The sequence below is a fragment of the Cariama cristata genome, unplaced genomic scaffold (assembly GCF_000690535.1).
Source record: "Cariama cristata isolate BGI_N322 unplaced genomic scaffold, ASM69053v1 scaffold39156, whole genome shotgun sequence".
NCBI classification, from domain to species: Eukaryota; Metazoa; Chordata; class Aves; order Cariamiformes; family Cariamidae; genus Cariama; species Cariama cristata.
In genome coordinates, this window is record NW_009623340.1 from 3,506 (window position 1) to 3,728 (window position 223).

General features: G+C 63.2%; 1 protein-coding gene across 1 annotated transcript in view; it reads left to right on the forward strand.

Annotated features, from left to right (window-relative positions):
• The window catches only part of SSRP1 (structure specific recognition protein 1), a gene marked incomplete at both ends in the record, with an annotated part of 2,758 nt that extends 2,551 nt beyond the window's left edge, over positions 1 to 207 (forward strand). The window contains 1 exon segment of the mRNA XM_009702692.1: positions 14 to 207. Within this exon segment, the coding sequence (XP_009700994.1) occupies positions 14 to 207 (194 nt within the window).
• Positions 208 to 223: the final 16 nt, after the last annotated feature.

Sequence of the window (223 nt, forward strand, 5' to 3'; positions counted from 1 at the left end):
TGTCGTGCCCAAGCCACCCGTGCACATCCGCTTCGATGAGATCTCCTTCGTCAACTTTGCCCGGGGGACCACCACCACCCGCTCCTTCGACTTCGAAATCGAGACGAAGCAGGGCACGCAGTACACCTTCAGCAGCATAGAGAGGTGGGTGTGGGGCAAGCTTTTGCCATGCCCGCGGGGCTGCTCTCTGCACCGCTGGCACCCCCAGTGCCACTCGCCCCTG